The sequence below is a fragment of the Spermophilus citellus genome (genome assembly GCF_964194105.1).
Source record: "Spermophilus citellus genome assembly, chromosome: 5".
Classification (NCBI taxonomy): Eukaryota; Metazoa; Chordata; class Mammalia; order Rodentia; family Sciuridae; genus Spermophilus; species Spermophilus citellus.
Genome location: NC_138186.1, coordinates 50,049,413 through 50,068,060, shown reverse-complemented (window position 1 = coordinate 50,068,060; position 18,648 = coordinate 50,049,413). Strand labels below are relative to the sequence as shown.

General features: G+C 47.5%; 4 protein-coding genes across 4 annotated transcripts in view; 1 reads left to right on the top strand and 3 right to left on the bottom strand.

The window, feature by feature from the left end:
* Positions 1–26: 26 nt before the first annotated feature.
* On the bottom strand, positions 27–1,311 carry PFDN6 (prefoldin subunit 6). Its single transcript, XM_081295421.1, has 4 exons — positions 1,010–1,311; positions 702–772; positions 496–620; positions 27–244 (listed from the first exon to the last, which is right to left on the bottom strand). The coding sequence occupies exons 1-4, from the start codon at positions 1,071–1,073 to the stop codon at positions 115–117; spliced, it is 390 nt and encodes a 129-aa protein (XP_081151547.1). The 5' UTR covers positions 1,074–1,311; the 3' UTR covers positions 27–114.
* Positions 1,312–1,646: 335 nt separating this feature from the next.
* WDR46 (WD repeat domain 46) lies at positions 1,647–11,514 on the top strand. The gene is made up of 15 exons (XM_081295418.1): positions 1,647–1,805; positions 1,903–2,115; positions 2,223–2,303; positions 2,441–2,553; positions 2,933–3,020; positions 3,415–3,476; positions 4,041–4,145; positions 4,252–4,402; positions 4,516–4,651; positions 4,972–5,071; positions 10,043–10,356; positions 10,490–10,584; positions 10,750–10,845; positions 10,985–11,098; positions 11,316–11,514. The coding sequence occupies exons 1-15, from the start codon at positions 1,737–1,739 to the stop codon at positions 11,418–11,420; spliced, it is 1,842 nt and encodes a 613-aa protein (XP_081151544.1). The 5' UTR covers positions 1,647–1,736; the 3' UTR covers positions 11,421–11,514.
* Positions 11,515–11,655: 141 nt separating this feature from the next.
* B3GALT4 (beta-1,3-galactosyltransferase 4) lies at positions 11,656–13,607 on the bottom strand. Its single transcript, XM_081295420.1, has 2 exons — positions 13,477–13,607; positions 11,656–13,294 (listed from the first exon to the last, which is right to left on the bottom strand). The coding sequence occupies exon 2, from the start codon at positions 13,269–13,271 to the stop codon at positions 12,123–12,125; it is 1,149 nt and encodes a 382-aa protein (XP_081151546.1). The 5' UTR covers positions 13,272–13,294; positions 13,477–13,607; the 3' UTR covers positions 11,656–12,122.
* Positions 13,608–14,289: 682 nt separating this feature from the next.
* The window catches only part of RPS18 (ribosomal protein S18), a 30,316-nt gene continuing 25,957 nt past the window's right edge, over positions 14,290–18,648 (bottom strand). The window contains exons 3-8 of the mRNA XM_081294350.1: positions 18,606–18,639; positions 18,015–18,113; positions 14,893–14,979; positions 14,702–14,803; positions 14,521–14,612; positions 14,290–14,406 (exon numbers count right to left, since the gene is read on the bottom strand). Coding sequence (XP_081150476.1) covers positions 14,331–14,406; positions 14,521–14,612; positions 14,702–14,803; positions 14,893–14,979; positions 18,015–18,113; positions 18,606–18,639 — 490 coding nt within the window. The 3' untranslated portion in view covers positions 14,290–14,330. The remainder of the gene's footprint in view (positions 14,407–14,520; positions 14,613–14,701; positions 14,804–14,892; positions 14,980–18,014; positions 18,114–18,605; positions 18,640–18,648) is intronic.

The following is an 18,648-nucleotide window of genomic DNA, read 5'->3' as shown; positions in this document are numbered from 1 at the left end:
ACAGAAAGGGATGGTCAAAAACAGAGTCAAGTATTTTTACATTTTATTAGCTACAATACTATAGACCCTAGAGCTGCCTCATTCCCTCCCGTCCCCTTTCCCCCAGCCATGGGGTCAGGCCTTTCCAGGAGCCCCTGCCTTTGCTGCCTGAGCCCGTTGAAACTCCTGTTGTAGCTGAGCAAGGGTCTCCCTCTGTTGCTCAGACTGTCGCTCAAGGTCTCGGAGCTGGGATTCGTATCGTTTACTGATGAAATGCAAGGGAAACAAGCAGAAAAGGAAAAATTAGTGGGACTTAACCATTTTGAGAGGGTACTGAAGAAAGAAAGAAATTGTTGGAAAAGTTGAGATCTAAGGGACAGAGAAGGGGGCCAAAGAGGAAGGAGCTGGGAGAACTGTATAACTGAGGAATATGATGGAGAGCCACTCTACAGGTCCCTCAACATTTATACTCCAACAGTGTCAGTTGTGGCACAGGGTGGTAGAACAAAGACTTACATTTCAGCTGTTATATAGTCCAGTCTCTTCCCCACTGTGGCCCGAGCTTCCCCCAGCTCCTGTTTGACCAGCACAGGACCCAGAAGTTTAAAGACCACGTTGGACCCATCCAGCAGGGCCAGTTCCTAATGAAGGGGTGGAAAATATATCATCAGAACCACTGCCAATACAAGTCTCTTCTTAGCCCGTAAATCCCAGTCCCTCACCTCTTTTACGATATTATTTTCTGTTAGTTGTGCCTCAAGCTTCTGCCTCCCTGACATGGATTTACTCAAATCTGGGGGGTGGGAGGGAGGAAAGACACGATTAGAGACATCAAACATGCTACTGACTACCACAACCCTTTCAGAAGAAAATGGATGTAATAAGTAGACAAGAATGGGGTCAATGGTAGGGCAGAAAATTAAGGCGGGGAAGCGCCTGCACCATAGCCCGAATGGAGCGGTAAATCGTATTTGGTATGGCTGGGTTGTGTGTGCATTGGGGCGAGGCCACACCGAACCTGCTCCCTTACCTTTTTGTAGCTGTTGATATTTCTCCACTTCTCCCTGCAGCTTCTTTTGGATCAACTCAGCCATGGCGGGGACGAAAGCCTGCTGGGAGCTGGTTGTGGGGGCTGGGTCTCAAGCCCTGTAAGAAGCCCGACCTCCCTTTTCTGGCAGGGCCTGCGAAAATGACAGCTCTTGAAAGGCAGCCTCTCCTTTTCCGGGTTATAGACGGTATCCTCGTCCCAGGAGATGGAGTGTGAAACGAGACCCCAAACCACTCGATCGACACCCTGACCTACTCACGTTCTCCCTTCTGTATTAATAAACCCGGAAATAAACAAGGAATTCTGGGAAAAGCATGGCGCCGGAAGCTACCATTTAATACATGCCGGGAAATGTAGTATCTAGTTCTGTCTTGTTTAATGAGCGGTCTTCTGCTAAAATGATTGTTCTCGGTCGTTTTAGAAAAGTTGAGGAACCTAACACAGAAAAGGAAATGCATTGTTACTTTGTCCTTGGTCTTCCACTTGCATTTGTTTCATTACTCGGGTATGCTGCCCTTAGGAAGAAGCTGCCCTTAGGAAGAACCTGCTCCGCCCCTCAAAGGAGAGCGTGCCCTCACTCAAGATGGCGCCAAGAGGCTTCAGATATGACCGGCGCTGATTGGATGAAGAGAAAGGACTTCCGGAAGTCTCAAGTTGACTGTGGGACTGCCAAGAGTTTTGCACGCGGATTGTTGTTCGGGTGGGCGAGATGGAGACAGCCCCCAGGCCGGGCAGGGACGTCCCACTCAAGAAGGACAAACTTCAGGCCAAGAGGAAGGTAGAGACCTCCCTGAGTGGGAAAATAAGTTATTTGCTGCGGGGTCGGGAGTCAGGGCTTGGGCTGAGGAATGTCAGGCCTTCTGATCTGCCCGTAGAAAACGCGGCGATACTGGGAGGAAGAGACTGCTCACACCGCTGCGGGGGCCTCTCCGGGGCCCCCTCGTAAAAAGAAGAGAAATGGGGAGCACCGCCTCCAGAAGCCAAAGAACACTCCCATCTCCAAGAAGTCTCGGATCTCCAAGAAGCCTCAGGTTCCAAAGAAACCCCAAGAACGAAAGAAGCCGGAGCCCCAGCGGAGCTTGTCCGGGGTGAGCCTAGGACCTGATAGGGTGGCAGGACAGATCTTTTATGCTTTGAGAGTGAGAGGTATGGGGTCAAACAGAGCCTGTACCTTATTGCCTCATTCCCATCCCAGGCCCAGGACCCTTTTCCAGGCCCCGCCCCCGTCCCTGTGGAAGTAGCCCGGAAGTTCTGTCGTATTGACAAATCCAAAAAGGTGAGGACAGTAGACAGTGGGGAAGGATTGAGATTGGGAGTGTCTCTATGAGTTGGGTGGAGGCTGGCTGGACTGGGTCTCCCGTGAATCTGTCTATTCTTTGGTTCTTTACCTGTTCCTTCCCATCAACGTTGTAGTTAACACGTTTGAAGTCCAAAACCCGAAGCAAACTTGAGGTGGCTGAAGCAGAGGAAGAAGAGACAAGTGTCAAAGCTGCTCGTTCTCAGCTGCTGCTTGCTGAGGAACCTGGGTGAGTGGACCCCAACCTGAGCTTCCCTAGCAACTGCTTTACAGAACTCTCCTTTGACAGTGTGTGTGTGTGTGTGTGTGTGTGTATGTTTTGTACTGGGGATTGAATCCTTTTGAAGCTCTACAACTGAGCTATGTCCCCAATCCTTTTTATTTTATTTCATTTTATTTTAGTTTTTGAGACAGGATCTCCCTAAGTTGCTTAGGGCCTTGCTAAGTTGCTGAAATTGGCCGTGAACTTTAGATTCTTCTGCTTCAGCCTGTCCACTTGCTGGGAGTACAGGCATGCATCACCACAATGGGCTTCATTCCTCATTTTTATGTTGTTATACCCATCTAATATTAGGAAGCTTTGCTGCAATTGTAATCATTACTTTCAGGTTTCTGGAAGGGGAGGATGGGGAAGACACAGCAAAGATACGCCAGGCTGATATTGTGGAAGCTGTGGATATTGCAAGTGCAGCCAAGGTGAGCTTGTGGAGGGAAAGCGGCCAGTGGGTTGATTGATGGTGCAGGAAAAGAGAGGAATGGTGACTTGGCAGAGGAAATTACCCAGGGGAGCTGATTTTTTTCTTGATTTTCTTTTTTTTTTTTTTTTGAGAATTTTAATATTTATTTTTTAGTATTTGGCGGACACAACATCTTTGTTTGTATGTGGTGCTGAGGATCGAACCCGGGCCGCACGCATGCCAGGCGAGCGCGCTACCGCTTGAGCCACATCCCCAGCCCTTTCTTGATTTTCTTGATTGTGTATGGTGCTTGGGATTAAACCCGCTGCCTTGCATATGCTGAGCAAGCACTTGACCACTGAGCTACAACCCCAGGCTCTGGTTATATTTTTTCTACTCTTTTCCTTTTTCAGCACTTTGACTTGAATCTGCGACAGTTTGGACCCTATAGACTTAACTACTCTCGAACTGGGAGGTGAGACTGAATTCCAATCACTGGTGTTTGTGCGTGTGTGTTTGTTTCTGGGGATTGAACCCAGGGCCTCATACATGTCTAGCCCATGCTGTGCCACTGAACCATACTTTATACTCTTAGGCTCCGGTGACTCTTTTTTTTGAGTACCAAGGATTGAACTCAGGGGCACTCAACCACTGAGCCGCATCCCCAGCCCTATTTTGTATTTTATTTAGAGACAGGGTCTCACTGAGTTTCTTAGCGCCTCGCCATTTCTAGGGCTGGCTTTGAATTTGGGATCCTCTTGCCTCAGCTTCCTGCGCCTCTGGGATTACAGGTGTGTGCCACTGTGCCTGGCCTTCAGTGACTCTTGAATTAAGATATGGGTGTGTTTACTTAGCTATACCACCTGTGCCCTCTTCAGCTATATATGTATGAATGGGTTATTCATGAGGAGTGTGCACATTTGTCGTAACATATTTCTTCTCACTTGGAAAGAAGGAGCTTGTGTGAGGCACACCTTAAATTATCTGAGTCAGGGTGTTTTCCTACATTAATGTCTTACCTTTCCTTCATCTCTAACAGACACATGGCTTTTGGAGGGCGTCGGGGTCATGTGGCTACCCTTGATTGGGTGACAAAGAAACTCATGTGTGAGATCAATGTCATGGAGGCAGTGCAAGATATCCGGTCAGTGTCCTTGCTGTTGGTGGTCAGTGGGGGTGAGACAACCCATTTCTGATTGAATGATAGCCCCTGATCCCATTCCTCATTGACTACTCCTCTGTTCCCTCAGGTTTCTTCATTCTGAGACATTGCTTGCTGTTGCTCAAAATCGCTGGCTCCACATCTATGACAACCAGGGCATTGAGCTCCACTGCATTCGCCGCTGTGACCGAGTAACCCGGCTTGAGTTCCTGCCCTTCCATTTCCTTCTGGCTACAGCTGTGAGTGGCTGCAGAGCACAGGGACCAACCGGGTGGCAGCCCTTGGGAAGATCATTCTCTTAAGGGAGACATGGGCAGTCAAAACTCACTCATTCATTCTTTTTCTCACTCAGTCAGAGACAGGGTTTCTGACCTACCTGGATGTGTCAGTAGGGAAGATTGTGGCAGCTTTGAATGCTCGGGCTGGACGACTCAGTGTCATGGCTCAGAACCCTTACAATGCTGTCATCCATCTTGGACATGGCAATGGTCAGTTCTGACTTAGCTTGGTTTTTCAGACAGGGTATCACTGTGTTGCCTGGGCTGTTCTCTAACTCGTGGGCTCAAGTCATTCTCCTGCCTCTTCTTCCTGAATAGCTGGGACTATAGGTGCATGCCACTGCACTCAGCTCTTGGCTTAACTTTGATTTTCTGACCATCCTGACCTGCTTTTTAAAAAAATACTTTAATGAGTTCTTTAAAGTTATCCTTTTTATTTCTCTCTCGTCTTTGAGGCCCCATCTTCCCCAGGTTTAATAACTTCAGGGTTAGGTTTGTATTAATAATTCTAGGTCTTTTCTTACTACTAGGTACTGTGTCTTTATGGAGTCCAGCTGTAAAGGAGCCACTGGCAAAGATTCTCTGTCATCGTGGTGGGGTCCGGGCTGTAGCTGTGGATTCTACAGGCACGTAAGTCACTTATTTAGGGATGAGGTGTTAGGGATTGTGTCAGTCAGTTTTTCGTTTCTGTGACCAAAATACCTGAAAAGAACAACTTAGAGAAGGGAAAGTTTTATTTTGGCTTATGGTTTAAGAGGTCTCAGTCCATGGTTGGCCCATTCCATCACTCTGGACCTGAGGTGATATAGGACATCATGGCAGAAGGATGTTGTGGAAGAAAACTGTTCACCTCCTGGCAGATGGGAAACAGAGAGAAACAAGAGCCAGGGAAAAAATATGAACCCCAAAGGCACTCAGTGACTTACTTCCTCTAGTCACAACCTACTACCTATAGTTAACAACCAGTTAGTCCATTCAAATTAGGATGACTGATCAGGTCACCTCTCTTACAATCTAATTATTTTGTAGCACAGAGCATAGAATTGAGTTCTTTGGTGAATTCAAAGAATGAAATCCACCCACAAGGATGAGAGCAAAGTAATAGGATTTATTAGAATAATAGAAAGTGGAGTTCCCAAAGGGATGGGCTCCAGAGAGAGATACCAAAGAGTGGTTATTGTCTAGGGGTTTACATAGCTCTACAGGGTTCAAAGAGCTAGTTCCCTACCCACTCCTGGGTAAAGGCACTGTGTCCATGAACTCTTCACATGCCCTTTGGTCCAGTCAAGTTAGATGTCTCTCTTTTTTGATGGGGTGCAGATACCAGACAGCAGATGTCCCACTATCAGTTTTTTCTGCCTAAACAGGAATCAGCCTGACCTTGATGAGGCCTGACTTGTGTCTGTATTTTCTCTCCTTCCTTGAAGGAGCCCAAGTTTCCTGCCTATTCATTTTAACCCTTTCTCCTGCCTTAATTTCACCTCTGAACATTCAATGCATGAATTGAGCTTATTGGAGGACACCTCACATTCTAAACTATAACAGAAGTCACAGCTGGGCAGAAGGGTATGGAAGGCATTATGCCTTTAGTTTCACAGACTCAGGCTGCCTGGCTAGACATCCTGGATTTGCTACTGACCAGACATGTAAATGTGAGCACACAACAGTACTTCTGTGTGCCACAGTTTACTGATCCTAAGAGTGGGAATGTGAGTGTGGCCCAGGGTCAATAAACTTTTCCTTTAATAAGCTAGGTAGTAAATATTTTAGGTTTTGCTTTATTAAAAGCTAAAATAAAAGATATTGTTTAAATAATTAATGAGGAGAAAATAGTTATCACAAATTTCTAAGCAGTGAAATTTAGAAATATAATAATATGTTTTTTTTTTTTTTTTTTTTTTTGTGGTGCAGGGCCTCATGAATGCTAGCAAATACTCTTCTATTGAGCTATATCCCCAGCTCTGAATATGGTATTCTTGTATTACAAGTCTATTATATGGGAAGAATTGAGGATAATATTTGCTTATTTTGAGGATAATATTTGCTTAATTGAGGTTCAAGATTGGTTCCAAGTCATCAAATTTGACCACAAATGTTCATCTACTAATTTATCTTTTCACACAGGTATGTGATGAGATAGATGTATGCAAGGTGCCCAAAGGCCATGAATTATAACTGTGTCACTGAGACTTGTAGTTTACAGAGCAGCAGTGCAAATCAATAGGATACTATGAACAGGGTTGGGATTGTGGCTCAGTGGTAGAGCACTTGCCTAGCATGTGTGAGGCACTGGGTTCGATTCTCGGCATATTTTTAAAAAATGAAAAAGATGCAGGCTGGGGATATAGCTCAGTTGTAGAGTGCTTCCTCTGCATGCACAAGGCCTTGGATTCAATCCCCAGCACCACCAAAAAAAAAAAAAAAAAAAATGGACAAAAAGATGTTATGTACAGCACCCCCTGAGTGATGTTATAGTATGAAAGTAGCTATGCTGAAGTAAATGGTCTTGGCTGCAATAAAACTTTATTTGTGGATACAGAAATTTGAATTTCATAAAATTTTCATGTCTCAAAATATTCTTTTGATTTCTTCATCCACTGAAAAATGTAAATCCTGTTCCTAGCATATGACTTGTATAGAAATAGATGGTGAGCCAGATCTGCCCCTTGGTTGGCAGTGTGCAGAGCCCTAGTTTAAAGACTTCATAAAGCTGGTGTAGACTTTAGACACATAAAGTTTAGCACAGTGCCTAGCAAATAAGGAGTGTCGTGCTTAACATCATCAAAGATGGTCACTGTTGCTAGATGTGGTAGCATATGCTTGTAATTCATAGTAGCTCAGGAGGCAGAGGCAGGAATATTGCGAGTTCAAAGCCAGCCTTAGCAAAAAAGTGAGGTGCTAAGCAACTCAGTGAGACCCTGTCTCTAAATAAAATACAAAATAGGACTGGGGATGTGGCTCAGTGGTCGAATGCCCCTGAATTTAATTCCTGCTCCCCCCACCCCAATAAAAACGATCACTGTTTTCTGATCTAGCTGGTCATGTAAGAAGTGGGGGTGGTGTGTTTGCTTTGGATTTCTGCTGTTCCTGAGAGCGCATCTGCATTTTTACATCTGTTCTATCTGATCTGTATTTTCCTTTTAATTCCTTTCACTTGGTTAGGCATTCACAGGACATGTTGTGGGCTGGACTCTGCTGGGGTTCTGAGGTTACAGGGATGAGTCATTGCACCTGCCCTAGGTGGTGGTCCATTTGCATTTTATGTAAACAACAACAACAACAAAACAACAGGTGGCTGTAGTTTATGAATGATTGACCAGGTGATGCATTTTGTTTCTATTCAATTGCCTTCTCTTACCAGATTTAATGTGTCCATCACTGAATATGTCACTTAATTGTCACCTGACTCCCAAAGTTCCTTCTCCCATTTGCCCAGGATTTTTGTGTTGTCACCCAAAATTTGACTTCTTTGACCCCTGAAGCTAGGTACACAGCCCCCAAGTTCTTCAGCAATCTATATTATAAGAAATCAAAAGCACTATTTACTGAGTGCTTTCTGGGTGCCCGGGCTCTGATACTTGCTTTGGTGGCATCACTTTGGTGGTACTTATGACCACCTCCGAAGTCCTAATGAACTTTTCTCAAGGCTCTCCTCGGGTGTTTTTCTCTATATATACTGTGGTCTCCTGTGGGCATGAGCAGTATAGCCAGTTTGTAGTCTTCCTGTCAGGTATTGTGGTCAGAATGATGTTTCCTACAGGCTGTTATCCTTTTACATTGCTGCTCAGGAGTCTTCTGCATTAAATACAGAGTATACAGCTTTACTTTTGTTTTAAAAAAAATCAGTAAGCAAATGCATGGGAAAAGATAAAACCCAGTGGTCACCAACTTAAGAAAGCCTTCAGGATTCTCTGACACCTTTGGCTGCCGTAATTTTCTGTTGTGGATTAGTGTGATTTGGTTTTGCCCATTTTATTCCCTGTCTATGCCAGACTGGCTCTGGAGAGTGAGGGGGCGTTTCTGAGGTTTTCTGCCATTTGTGGGCCACTGGGCCTAACCTGTGACTTGCTATCCCTGAGCTGTCTAGGCCACCCACTCCTTTGCCAAGAGCTTGATCACTTAGTTCACTGAGGCCTGGATTTTAGTTAGCACCTTGGTGCTGAACAACTCTGGTCCTCCTTGATGTTAGGGACATCACTGCTTATCTTTGATTCCCCTCAGGAGCTCTTCAGATAAGCCTCACAGCTCCAAAGGTGAAGCTGACCTTTTCTACAAGAGGCTTTCTGGAAGCTTGTATTAGGATTGGCTTGGCTTGGCTTGGCTTGGCTTCTGAAGGCTGAACTGCTTTGTGTAAGTGTAGTAGTATAGTAGTAGCCTAAACTCCCATCTGGCTGTTGGGCTGGTGTTTACCCAGGAGTCCCATAAATGGGTATGTGGTGGTGGTGAGCCTGCATATATGCTCCTGAGTTGAATTGTTGGTTCACTCAGGGCGTGCCCTGTGCCCCAGGAGCCCTTGGTCATTCCTGGTTTACACTAATGGTCTTTTGCTCCTGTTGTCAGAAGTGTCTAGCTGGGCTTCTATTGGGCTCCATCACAAGGTAAGTCTGCTCATAGGAAACCTTCAGTCTCCTTTTCCTGGGTTCACAGCCAAGGCCAAAAAGAATTTCTTTGGTCCATTGGCAAACATATGTCCCTGGTATGGCTGAACTCCCTTCAGCCTCCCTGTTTGAGAAACAAAATGAACATGAAAATTCCAACCTTTGAAAGTAAACAACTTATGGAGTGCATGATTCCTTGAGAGGACTTGATCACCAGCCTTGCTGGGAAAGCAAGGTGGTGGGCAGGGCCCTTTAGCATATCACTTTACAACTTTCTGAGTGGTTTTTCTCAAATCCATGTGGTCTTCACCTTGTGATCTGGCACTGCTAGATAAATGTTGGGATAATGATTTACGGTCTTCAATCTGACTTTAAGGAAACCCTACAGTTCATCCCCTCCTGGTTTCCCTCACCTTATTCCTTTCCACCCTTTCTTTTCTCCCTCTTTCCCTTCCTCCCTTGTATTTCCATAAATCCTGAAGACAAACCTCTGCTTCCATCTCATTGTGTGCATACTCTGGTGCTGGTGTATCTGGATTTGTTCTGTTTCCTGTGCTTTCTTGAGAATTATTTAGCACAGCCTAGCTAATTCTTCCTTTCCCAGGAAGCCTTCCCTGACCACTGCAGATGCTCTTCCCCCTTGCTGAGCTGCTCTACTGCCCTTTATGCAGTGGGACACCACATTTAAGTGCATACTGGCATTTCTTGTCATTAGATCCATGTGTCCTGAAAGGGCAGTTTGGTGCTAGTACAAGGAAAGCAGACACAAAAGAAATGGGCCTTACTTGACCTCCAACTCCGACCATTTACTAACCCAGATTGCCTTTCTCTGAGCTTTTTTCAGCTATAAAAGGAAAATAGTACAGAGTTGTGTGAAGCATAATGGAGTGTTTAATGTGATATTAGTGGTTACTACCGTCTTTTCCAGATCTGATACTTGGACTTGACCACAGGCCTTAGTAAACCCATACCAACAGATAAATTCATTCTCCATCTCCCCCAGGTACATGGCTACTTCTGGCCTGGATCATCAGCTAAAGATCTTTGATTTGAGAGGGACATTCCAGCCTCTGAGTGCTCGAACCCTGCCACAGGGAGCAGGACACCTGGCCTTTTCCCAGCGGGGACTGCTGGCTGCAGGAATGGGTGACGTTGTTAACATATGGGCAGGGCAGGGCAAAGCCAGCCCACCCTCCCTGGAAAAGTCATACCTCACCCATCGGCTCTCTGGCCATGTGCATGGTCTTCAGTTCTGCCCCTTTGAAGATGTGCTGGGGGTGGGGCACAGTGGAGGCATTACCAGCATGCTAGTACCTGGTAAGTGTGCCAGGGCATGGGGCATTTAGTGAATGAATTCTGGATGAAAGTTTGGGTGGCCCTGAGACAGCCAGGGGAGAGGCAAGGGACTAAGTTGGGTTGGAGATAAATGGCTCCATGCTCCTCCCTCCAGGGGCTGCCGAGCCCAACTTTGATGGCCTGGAGAGCAACCCATACAGGAGCCGGAAGCAGCGCCAGGAGTGGGAGGTGAAGGCCCTGCTAGACAAGGTGAGCTGCTCCTTGCTGGGGTAGGTGTCCCCCATGTGGCTTGAGGCTGGGGTAAGGACCTTCTTGGTGCTTTTGGACCAGAGGTCTTGGGAAGAGTAGCTTCTCTGGCTTTTGTCAGGATCCTATGACCCCTTATCCATTCCTGTCCACCTATGACACCCCCAGGTACCTGCAGAGCTCATTTGTCTGGACCCCCGAGCCCTGGCAGCGGTTGATGTCATCACTTTGGAGCAAGAAAAGAAGGAACGGATAGAGAGGCTGGTATGGAGTGGCCCCTGAGTGCCCAGGCCCTTCCTCATCCCCACTTCCTCTCCCACAGGCCTATCCCCAGAAATGGTGGATGCTGCCAGTTCCCTGAGTCTGAGGCTATTGCTGATTTTGCTTCTGTTTCCTTCCTCAGGGATATGACCCTGAGGCCAAGGCTGCCTTCCAGCCAAAGCCAAAACAGAAGGGCCGCAGCTCCACAGCGAGCCTGGTGAAGAGGAAGAGGAAGGTCATGGACAAGGAGCACAGGGTAATAGCGTGCGAGGGGTCCAGATTTCCCTCTGGCTGCACCCACCTCATGCATGTACCTTGGGCTTTGTCAGTCCACCACTGCTCACCTGGCCCTGTGTCTTCTACCCCCCTTCTCTTTTTTTCCTTTTTGGTGGTGCTGGGGATTGAATCGATGGCCTCAGTCTACCAACTGAGCTATATCCCCAGTCGCGCTACAACCCATCTCTTGTTCCCAGGACAAAGTCAAGCAGAACATTGAACAGCAGCAGAAGCAGCAGAAGCAAGAGAAGGCCAAGCCCAAGGGGAGCCGGCCATCTGCCCTGGACAGATTTGTGCGTTGAGCCAGGCTTCAGGGTGGCGTGGGATCACCTGTATGGAAATGGCTAGTCCCTAGAATAAAGTGACAGTGTGCCCTCTTTCCCTACTGGTGTTGGACACCTGGCTCCGTGGGTGGTTAAGTATTAAAGAAGGTGGGACATTTTTTACATGGGTCTGGATCTTCCTGTGCACCTACTCCCCTCTTCCTTGTCCAGAGTGGGACTGTTCTAGGCTCAGGGGTCAGTGTCCTGCCTCCATCCCTGTCCTATACCTTATGAATGCTGTGGCTTTTGCCTTGCCTATTAGGGGCTTTCCTCCCCAGGGGGGCCATCCTCTTTCTCCCTTGGCCCTAAGAATGTCCTTATCCAGGAGGCTTATAGCCTCTTAGCTCTCCAGGTTTTTGTTCTGGGAGTCCTGGTGAAGACACAATGCATTTGAACAGTTGGAGAGAGAAGTTTATTGGCAGGCTCTTGTGCCTCTCCTGCCCTGGCTGGAGGGAATTACCAACATTTTCCCCCTCTCCTTGGTGATCATCTTTGGGGCTGGCAGACCAAGCCCCTACATTTAGTCTGGATCACGATCTTTGGTGACAGACTGAGGGTCGGGTATGAGGAAACTAATTAGCTGCAGCCAACTAGGGCTCCTGCTTTGGGCCTGGGAAAGAGGTATTTTTGGGGGTGCTGGCTGGACCCACAGTTCCTCAGTCCCCTCATGGCCCCACACACTCAGCTGTGCCTCCAGGCCATTATCCGACACCGCAGGATGCCTAGGACTCCCTGGAGCCAGGAGCAAAAGGGTGTAGTCCTTTCCCCATCCAGTCCGTTCACCAACTTCCAGGCTTCCTGCATCTTCCAGGGATCCAATTTGTGGGACGTCAGCAGGAATTTCCCATAGCAGCACCGGTCCAGAGGATAGTGGGTGGCACCAGCCAGCTTCACACAGTGGGTTGGGGCAAGGCCTCCTCGTCGTGCACTTACCCCCACAAAGACATCCTCCAGTGGCAGAGGGGGTGTCCGACTGGCCACCTTCAGAATGAGCTGCACAGCAGAAGCTGACAGCACATACCCTGTACCAGAAGCATAGGGTGGAAAGGGGCCCCAGGTGGGAGGCCACTGCTCTTCTGATACTCTGTGCCGGTCCCCGGGTGTCCGAGAAGGTTTCACCCTCCAGTGTACCCGGCCTAGGTACAGAAGTGGCACTGCCTGACTCCCCAGTGCCTGGCTTTCTGGCTCTTTGTTTACAGCAGCAGCTGATCTCTGGGGCTCCACACCCCTTTTCCATTGCTCCCCAGGACCCCCTCTCAGGATCAGTTCTGACACCAGCTCAGGAACGTTGACATAAACATCATCGTCTGTCTTTAGGACGTAGCGGGCCATGGGGCAGTGTTTGTTGACCCAGTTCAGCCCACTGAGGGTCTTGAGGGTCAGGTTGCGATAGGAATCCTGGAAAGCGGCCTGCAAGATGTCCCCTTGGGCCGCTGACTCCCATGCCAGATCATTCTTCTGGGCACCACTGTTGGGATGCTGCTCATTGGGCTCTCCCAGCAGAAAGAGTGTCTGCACCCTCAACCCTTGGGCCTCGCGCAGTCCGCCCCACGAAGCCCTAATGGCATTTCTCTGGTTCAGGTTCTCCGGGGCCGTGCACACCAGGATTAGCAAGAAGGGAGGGGCACCGGGCCCACTGCAAGCCTCCTGGTTGGGGATCAAGAGGCGGGGCAGGGCCAGGGGCGGCCCCGGCAAGGCGGGGGCTGGGAGCAGGGATGCTAGCGAGAGGCTCAGCAGCTCCTCCCCCACCCCTGAGGGCCCAAAGAGGGTCCAGACGATCACCAGCAGCAGGGTGGCAAGGAGAAAGCGCCGAAAGAGGCTGAGGGGCATGGTGTGACGCGGTCAGAGAGGATCTGGAGGGAAAGGAGGGCGGTTAGAGGGTGGAAAGCCTGGCTGGATAAGCAACCGCAACCGCAGCCGCGCCGGGGATGGGGGTAGGGAGGTTGCAGGGCGTGTGGCAGGTACCAACGCACCACAAGGGGTGTGGGGAAGTAACCCGGCGACAGACCACTGCTATAGCTGTGGGGACCGTTACCTTGTTGCCCCGGCCCCGCCGACACCAAGCTCGGCTCCATGGCTGGCCCACTGCAGTGCCTGCCGCCCCTTCCCCGCCTTTCTCCCAGTAATGCGCTGCGTTCCCATCATCCCCCGCGGAAGGAAGCGGTGCACAGGATACACGCCCGGTCTGGAGCAGCAGCATGGCACGCGTTGCGCCAGGGGAAAGAGGACCCAAACGCCAGCCATTTGTTGCCCCAAGTCAGGATTTTGGGCGTACCAGGTTACCCGAGATTTCCCCATTGAAGACTTCATCCTTTAAAAACCGTAGACAAGCCTGGCAGTTGTGCATGCCTGTAATCCCAGCGTCTTGGGAGGCTTAAGTGGAATGATCAATTTAAGGCTAGTCTCAGCAATTCAGGGAGACCTTACCTCAAAAAGCAAAAAAAAAAAGCACTCGGGACTGGAAGTCAGTGGTAAAAGGTGCCAGGGTTCAAGGGGGGGCGGTTGAGAAGGGCAGTAACTCACCAGAGTTGCAGCTTGCTGGGCTGTTTGCCACGCTCCAGCTCCAGTTACCACTCACCAACCCCACAGAACCTGGCTTAGGCTCCCCCTCCAGGATCCAAGTGTTCACTGTTTCTTTCTCAAACTTTTACAGGGTGAGGTAACTAACTGCCAGCTGGAAACAGGGTTGCTTCAGATAGCGGTGGATAAACAGCACAACCACTACTTTTGAATAGGAGAGGGGGACACCTCCAGATTAAGTGGAAAGGGAGAAATGACAGGGCCCAGCATCATCATGACATCCCAGTGTATCACGGACACCAGAAGAGAAGCACAAAGAAGGAAACCATCGGTATATAAACTATTTATTAACAGAAAAGGCCTACAGACTCATTTCTTCTTAGATACACCCACGGTGCGGCCGCGGCGCCCAGTGGTCTTAGTGTGCTGGCCTCGGACACGAAGGCTGCAAGTGGAAAAAAGAAGTGTCATACACAGCACAAAAATCTGGAATAATAATGAGGCATGGCTGTGGGAATTTAGGAGCAGGCAGGGAGGTAAAAGCCCCATTCCCACTTACCCCCAGAAGTGGCGCAGTCCCCTGTGGGCCCTAATCTTCTTCAGTCGCTCTAGGTCCTCGCGGAGTTTATTGTCTAGACCATTGGCCAGAACCTAGATTTGGAGACAAGGGATGTATTTTTGTTCCCTGACCTGTGCCCAGCTCTATAGGAACCCCCAAATCCTCCTATCTCAATACACACCTGGCTGTATTTTCCATCCTTTACATCCTTCTGTCTGTTCAAGAACCAGTCTGGGATCTTGTACTGTCGTGGATTCTGCATAATGGTGATCACACGTTCAACCTGGTAGGCAGGACAAATTAAATTAAATTTAGATGGCCGGTCCCCTTTCTAAGGTGGGCCCAACTTCCAGCCCCCTTCAGTGTCCTCACCTCATCTTCAGTGAGCTCTCCAGCCCTCTTGGTGAGGTCAATGTCTGCTTTCCTCAACACCACATGAGCATACCTTCGCCCCACACCCTGAGGTTAAGAGGTTTCAGAATTAGATTTGAATCTGAACTTTTTGTTTCCCTTAAAGCCCCAATATTAAAAAAGCCCGCAAAGATAGGAAAGCAATAATTTAATGCTTTGCAATTTCCTAGATCACTCTTCTCTCACATTCCCAGATATAAAGCCTAACCATTAAATACAAAGGAGAAAGATCTTGATTCAGGGGAAGGGCTGGACCAAAGAAAGAAATCCAAGATGAGTCCTTTTCTTCCTCCTCACTGCCCAGTGTATGTAGGTGTGCTTTGTAATTCCTCCATCATGAAGAATAAAGGCCTCTTTCTCCAAGCTGATATAGCAAAACTGGAGTCCTGTGAGTTAACAAGGTTGATTAAGATGCTGGACTGCCAGCTGTCAGGATCTCTAAGTTTAACAATTCTTTTGGCAAGTCAACAGTGACCAAAGTTTTCCATGTTCACAAAATCAAAATTTGCCCTGGTTTCTAGTACATAGGGAGCCTGCCCAAATTAAAACTAATGTTCATGTTTGTCAAAACACAGCAACCAGCACCCAACTCTCTGAATCTATAAACCAATTTGGATATTGAATGTTGTACTGAGTTGAATAGTACTCCCCACCTGTTTTTGTCCACTTAGACTGCCAGAATGTGGCCTATGTCCCCTTTGTAGAAGTATTAGGTAAAGTAAGGTCCCACTGGATCAGGGTGGGCCCTAATTCCGATGATTGGTGAACTTATGAGCACACACAGACATAGGATAGATGATGATGGGAGATAGAGTGCCTCTCAAATTTACTTAAAAATATTTATTATCTCATATTTACTTCAAAACGAAAATGGGTATGAATGAAACAAGATTTCTAATTTTTAATTTGTGACCAGGTCTTGCTAAGTTCCCCAGGACGGCCTGGAACTTGAGATCCTCTTGCCTTAGCATCTAAAGTAACTGGGATTATAGGTGAGCACCACTGCTCCTGGCCCAATTTTTAGTTACAATATACAACTATGAAATGTTTCATTTTCTCATCTTTGTAATCCAAAAGCCTGACCATATTATAGAAGAGTTAACACCAACTTGATACTACTCTTTCAAAGTATTTAAAGCAGAGCCATTCATGGGGGGGTACAGGGGTTTGGGTAGGACAAGAATTTCTTTTAAATAAGGATAATGGGCATTTCCCAATTTTTTTTTTTTTTTAAAGATAGCAGGAAACAGTTTTATTTGGCTGCAGCCAGGTTCAGGGGGCACAGGTTTTTGCTGTAATCCATCAATCCCCTGAACCCCGAGTTCAGGGAGTTTCAGAGTTTTTTATTTTTTATTTTTAAAGAGAGAGTGAGAGAGGGGAGAGAGAGAGAGAGAATTTTTAATATTTATTTTTTAGTTATCGGCGGACACAACATCTTTGTTGGTATGTGGTGCTGAGGATCGAACCCGGGCAGCACGCACGCCAGGCGAGCGCGCTACCACTTGAGCCACATCCCCAGCCCTGCATTTCCCAATTTCAATCTCCCCTCTACCAATCTTCCAATTCCAAATAGCCAACAACTAGCAGTTAATATCCTGGGATGAAGGCATAGGCCAGCCCTAAAGAATACAAGCAACAATGAGGAAGCCGCAAAGCTAGCCTCAGGAACTTAGCAAGGCTCAAGCAACTCAGTAAGATCCTATATCTAAATAAAATCTGAAAAAGGAATGGGGATGTGCCCTGAGTTCAAGCCCCAATCCCCGGTACCAAACAAACACACACACACACACAAACGAGGAAGCCATTATGGCATGAAATAATTTCACAGGATCTGTTGTCTCTCAATAAATACCCTTTTCTGTCCATGTAAACTTCTTTGTCTTTTCCAGATTTATTTTGCTATCACATCTTTGGAGACCCCCACCCCCCAATAACCAACCTCTCAGTATCCTTTCAATTACTTCCCACCCCCTATACAAATCCTTTAAAAAGACAATCTCTAGGGCTGGGAATATAGTTCAGTTGGTAGTGCTTGCCTTGCATGCACAAGGCCACTGATTCAATTCCTAACACCACACACCAACACCCACAAAGACATATTTAGGGCTGGGTTTGTGGCTCAATGGTAGAGCACCTGCCCAACATGTGAGGCACTGGGTTAGATTATCATCACCGCATATAAATAAAGCCCCATCGACAACTAAAAAATAGACAATCTTTAGTTCTTCCACCAGGGAAAAGTTCTAGCTGACTTTGATGGTTTTCTACACAACTATTAGATAAAAATTTTTACAAACCTTATAAAGACTTACTCCATAAGTTATCTCTTTGATAACTATACACCCATCTTTACCCAAGTACCATCCACTGCCCAACAGGTACAACTACCATATATCAGAAGCTGTAGGTGATGATTAAGACATGCTGAGCCCCACCCCTATGGAGGCAAGAAAAACATTCAGATAATCCCACAATTAAATACATGTTTTGACTGAAACAGGGAAAGAGGCTAGGGATGAGGTTTGGTGGTGCACAGCATGTGACAGACCAAGTTCAAATTCCAGTGCACCCCATACAAAGTTTCCATCTGGAAGGTCAGAAATTCTTTGTGAAGAGAAACATCCAAGCTTTCACTGTTTCAATTCTTACAAGCCATTGACTAGTGATGGGTTTCCACTTTAACTGGTTAGGAGCTGTACTTTTCACCTCTGGCATCCTGCTCACACACCCCCACTTCACATTTGGTATCTGTTAACCTTTCTATTCACCCCTCAAGATGTACAGTACAGAAACTATATTATAATGCACTGGGGGAGAGAGGAGGTCCTGAAGAAACTGAATCTAGAAAGGATCTCACAAACTGATAATCCAAGAAAATTTGGATTCGATTCTGGCTTTTACTAATTCCCTTTTGTGAGAAATATGCTAAGGGTTAAGGGAATAAAGTCATTCTCTTTTTCATTTCTTAACCTTGAAACTGAAATAACATAGACGGACTTGTGTCTCCTCAATCTTGCCTCTTTTCTAGAGAGCTAAGGTCTTAATTACCCAGGTTGCATTTGGGTTTCCTTACCCTACTTTACCTTAATGGCAGTGATGGCAAAGGCTATTTTCCGCCGCCCATCGATGTTTGTGTTGAGTACTCGCAAAATGTGCTGGAACTTTTCAGGAATCACTAGAGACTGAAAGGATATGGGGTAGATACAGGCATCGTCAACTAGCATCAAACCGTAAGGTCGCTAAGGAGAAGAAACAACCCCCAACAGGAACTTTAGGCTTGTTAGAGCGAATACCCCCTCCCTTTTTAAGATTTCAAACCACAACTAACGCCTCAGTCCACAGGGAGCGGGAATGTGAATCGTTCAAGCTTGGAAAAATGCAACCTCTTGAAGGAGGTTGCACGTCGGCCGTTCCTAAAAGTACACTCTGGGGGAAGCCGGAGTCCCCACAGACGCCCAAGCCTCTAGCACCTTTGGGTGCCCGGGGAGCGATTCTTCCTCGAACCCTACTCCCCGGAATTTCAAGGTTTTGGCGTCCCTTCCCAGGGTTGCGATCCAAGGCTTCACATAGAAAGTTGCAGGCCCCCCAAATAGGGCGCTCTTGGTATCCTGGCAGCAAACTTTCCCTGACCCGGTTCCGATGTCGCTGGATCCCGGCACCGAATACAGTCTTACCATGGCGGCAGCAGAGCGGCGGCGTGTAGGCCTCCTGTGGAAG